This window comes from Penaeus vannamei, chromosome 36 (assembly GCF_042767895.1).
Source record: "Penaeus vannamei isolate JL-2024 chromosome 36, ASM4276789v1, whole genome shotgun sequence".
Taxonomy (NCBI): domain Eukaryota; kingdom Metazoa; phylum Arthropoda; class Malacostraca; order Decapoda; family Penaeidae; genus Penaeus; species Penaeus vannamei.
The window spans coordinates 7,462,843-7,467,842 of NC_091584.1; the positions used below are offsets into that span (position 1 = coordinate 7,462,843).

Genomic DNA, 5,000 nt, shown 5'->3' on the forward strand with positions numbered 1-5,000 from the left:
CAATTCATGTCATGTGATTAAAGATATAGAGTTTGCCTTCTGCAGCATTGCTGAGAGTAGATATGTTGAGAGATCATATATAGTTGAATTATTGTTTTCATTAATGGGACCATGTAATTTTTTTTTATGCATACATTTTGCTCTACAATTTCATAATTATGATTAATTGAAAGTGCTTAAATCACCAGGAATATATTGGAAAGTAAAGAAAGTTTAAAGAAAAAGCACTCTAAGAATGCTTTTGATTTTTTATATGGCTCTTTTAAGGTGATGATGCTTTCCCAGATGATGTAAAAAGGAGAGAAAGAAAGAAAAGATACAAGAAAAGAATATATATATATATATATATATATATATATATATATATATATATATATATATATCTATATCTATATCTATATCTTTATATATTTATATATATATATATATATATATATATATATATATATATTATACATATACATATACATATACATATACATATACATATACATGTACATATACATATATATATATATATATCTATATATTTATATATATATATATACATACATTTACATATACATATACATATACATATATGCATATATACATATATACATATATACATATATACATATATACATATATACATATATACATATATACATATATACATATACACATATACACATATACACATATACACATATACACATATACACATATACACATATACACATATACATATACATATACATATACATATACATATACATATACATATACATATACATATACATATACATATACATATACATATATATATATATATATATATATATATATATATATATATATATATATATATATATATATATATATATATATATATATATATATATATATATATATATGTATGTATGTATGTATGTATGTATGTATGTCTGTATGTCTGTATTGTGTTTTTTCATTATTTTCTTAAAGCTGTAGTCCTGCTTTTGTTTATGTGGTTTCTTCTGTTCAATATTTTCTCTCAATGTGACTATGCTCTTTTATGTGCGAGTTAAAGGTGTTCATTCTCATGTCTCTGTGTTATTGTGTTATTTTCACAACAAATATGGTATCTTCGTTATGTTTTATATTTTGTGTGAGATTTTTAAAAGATGTAACATGCAAGGCCAAGCCATTTATGTGTGCTAATGATGAAACAAAGTGTGATGGGAACTATCTGCAATTACTAATGCTGGGTGTAACTGTATTGACATCTGTTTTCCAAAATATAGAGTTTTGGAAAATTGCTCTAGAAGTAGATATATTAGGTAGATAATGTATATAGGCTATTTTTAAGCATTCCCATAGCACTTCACAATCCTGTGTATGTGCCCTTCTGTTTTGTATAATTAACCCATATAATTGTCATATGAAATGTGCATATTGAATTCTTTATTTACAATTTTCCATTGGACTTTACTGATCAAAGGATTCTACTATGATCAGTTGCATAAACAGTCTGTTTGAGAAATTAGAAGATTCCTTGGCATATTAGATTAAGAATACTTAACAATATATAGTTTTGATTAATTAAATTACATTTCCTTTTACTTAAGTATTCAAAATTTTCTAGTACTTTTTATGAAAAATGTTTTCTACAGTGAATCATCTCTATTTTCTTTACTATTGCTCCAATAGTTCTGTTTGATTTTTTTTAAATATAAATATCATTGCTTGTTTTACCTTTAATTGATACTTTTAGATTGGGAGAAATTCCTTTTCCTTTTCATATGATTTTTCTCTTACTAACTTAAAGAAACACAAATTTTAAGTCCTTGTTCTTTAACACAATAACCATATGATGATAGTTTGTATTTCTTTCCCAAATTTTCTATTATATACTAAACACTAAAACTCTTCCTGTATGCATAATATCTAGTCCTACTGTCTTATTTTTCCTATCCAACTAACAAAATAACCAATCCTCTCTCTCTTACTACCCCCATAGCTTGCAATTCTGTAACGGAATGGCAGTGTGATGATGCCGAGTGTATTGACCGCAGACTACGTTGTGATGGCAAACGGGACTGTCCTTATGACAATTCTGACGAACGTGATTGCCGTAAGTGAATTTGACATCCTTCATGCCTTGCTTTATTTCTGCTTTCAAACATCAGACATCACAATGACTAAGGTTGGTATTAGGCTCTTTAAAATACTTTTTGTTGCTTTTAATAGAAAGGGAAAATGTACACTTTAAGACACATTAACAGGAAAAGATTCATATTCAATGCAGAAACATCGTCTCACCAACTCTTGTGTGGTTTCTTGTTTTTTTCTTTGGCTTGTGTGAGTGAATTGTGAGTTTTGATGTGAATGATATACATAAACATAAACTGTTTAAAAAGATATGCCCTACACTGTAGGCATATTGCCTGTATAAAAGCTCTGGATAATCATGAATGAAATAGTAGTTAACAGTAGAAAATGTAGCTTTCAAGTTCTTGCTTGCACGCTCATTGTTGCATGTCTGCTGCTTGTCTTGCTCAGCTCCCTGCCCCGAAAATGGCTTCAGGTGCGATGGTGGCCTTTGCATCTCCAGTCTGCAATATTGTGATGGTTATTCAGACTGCTTGGATGGCTCTGATGAGCCCTTTGCTTGTGGTATGTCAAAGAAGATTTTTGCATTTTTTTATCAAGTATTATTATTATGTTGTTGTTTTTTATAATATACTATTTTTATTTTTAGATGGAAATCAATACTGATTCAGGTTAATGCCATGGTCTCCCTAAATGACAGTTGGGACCAGTTATTACATGATCCTTTTATATCATCTGATGTCTCATTTGTCTATTTGTACTGTATTTACCTTATTTCCTGTGTGCAGCTATGTTCTGTAGCCGATATATAAAGTGAAACGCACATGTGAGCTGAAATGAATCTCTTATCACTGGATTATGATGACTTGTTTGTGAAATGTTTTAGTTATTATGTATGTGTTTTTCCTGATTATTTTATGGTGCCATACTCTGTATTTTCATATTTGATTCTGGTTTTGCATTGTCAGGTATTCTAACAAAAGCTGACAGAATGTTTTCTGTTATGGGTACTAATTAAAAAAAAAAAAAAATTTATATGCCTGACTTTCGCTAGCAAATGAAGGACGAAACTGTACCAGTGAGGAGTTTACCTGTCGGGATGGAACATGCATCAACTCAACGTTACGGTGCAATGGTCAGATTGAGTGCCCAGATAGCTCAGACGAATTTGAATGCTGTAAGTTTAACTTCTCCCCCTTCAAAATAAATGTTTTGGAAAATGTAGCGCACATCTAGTGCCATCCGTCCATTGTGAATCTTCTTTCTCCGACTTCACTCCGGCCCTCTTCAGCATGACTCAGCGTTTTCGGGAATTTCGTCCATGTCCATCTCATCGTTAATGTTTATTTATTTTTTCATATTTTGAATAACAAATTTTGAACCAGTGTGTAGTGCTGTTGTCTAATACTTTTTTATTATGTTTTTCACCTTTTAGGATATAATTATTTGAAATAATTAGATATGCTCTTTTTCTTATGTGCTATGACTATGAAACTATATGGTGGATTTATGGTACAAGTGTTTTGATTTATATATTCATGGTATAAGATTTTGTCAAACAATATCACTGATCCAGTGATTTAGGAAAATCCTAAATTCACCATTACAAATTTCCAGTTTCTATGCCATACATAAAGGAGGAGAGTACTGCCAGTACTGTGTTAACTGAAATTTGTCTCGTACAAAAAAAGTACTAATGGTAGTATTACACCTAGTACTTTTATGTGCCGGAAATGGTAGCACCAATATTCTTTGCACCAGTACCCCTACAGGTACTCAGTAATTTTTATTTCTGTACCATAGTTGCTTTTTTTATTATACATTGAAAGCATTTTTTGAGCAACGAGGTACCAGCAGTACTGCACTCCTTTGGGTATGTGTTTTCATCTCTGACTTTTTCACCTTTTCTTAATTTCTTTGACTTTTTTACTTATATGCATGGTAGATAGAATGATGGTGTAGTCATGCATGAAGCATTATTTATGCCTTTGATATCATATTATTTGTCATAGATATCTGTTTAGACATGTTTTGAGTGTCTTAGCAAATATGTTTGATTTATTTTTGCATTTTGATGTCATTTAACATTCTTTTTGTGCTTTGATGAATGATCATTTATTTTTTATTTTTTTTTAATGAACTTCGAGAATGAGTCTCATGGTATAATTAGTGGAGGAAATGTTTTTTTTCATAAATTGATAATGGATATTTTACCTCTGAAATATGAATAGCTTAGATACAGGTGTGTGATTTTCATTTACTTGCTATCACGAAAATTGCCATTTCCTATGTTTTTCAGTGTTAACACAGCTGACTCTGATATTGAGTTTATCAATTATGGTGTAAAATATATGAAATTTGTAAAAACTGTACTGCCTTTGTTTTATGAAATGTATGTGAAAATTGTCCAAACTCTACTGACATGGTTCTATAATCATAACACAATAGGTGAAGGAACTTCTAACAATACTAGCCCAATTAAGAAATAACTTATCTAGGGTTAAGCACCAAGAAAAGGTTTGTAAATTGTTTATCTCTGAGCTTTTTTTTTACCTTATTAACCTACAGATATGTAGTGTCAAAATTCAACAGCAGTAATGTTACAGTACATTTTAACTGGTTGCAAACTCTTAAATGTGCACTTTAATTGTTTAGGAAAGAGGAATCCGTTTTTTTTTTTTTTTTTGCTTTTGTTGTTATGATTTAACCCCTTTTGTTTTGGTAACACAAAAACAGTATTTTATCACACATACACACTGCCATCTAAACTGATTTAGAGACAGCAGATGAGAGTGTAAAATGTAATGAGATATGTCTGCTTTCATGTTGTAACATTCAAGTGGCTTGATAGCCTGTTCAGCAACTCTGGTTTGAGCTTAGCACACAGAAAGAGCTGTTCCCATGCTTGCCCTCACAACCTGGACAAT

General features: G+C 30.0%; 1 protein-coding gene across 18 annotated transcripts in view; it reads left to right on the forward strand.

The window, feature by feature from the left end:
* Positions 1-5,000, forward strand: part of trol (terribly reduced optic lobes) — a 266,084-nt gene that overhangs the window by 96,992 nt on the left and 164,092 nt on the right. For 6 of the 18 annotated variants that reach the window (XM_070114424.1, XM_070114425.1, XM_070114431.1 and 3 more), the window contains one exon: positions 1,982-2,095. The exons of 11 other annotated variants lie outside the window; for them this stretch is intronic. In XM_070114424.1, coding sequence (XP_069970525.1) covers positions 1,982-2,095 — 114 coding nt within the window. Of the gene's footprint in view, positions 1-1,981; positions 2,096-3,127; positions 3,251-5,000 lie in introns of all 18 variants that reach the window. One more of the 18 variants, XM_070114423.1, reaches the window with a different exon arrangement.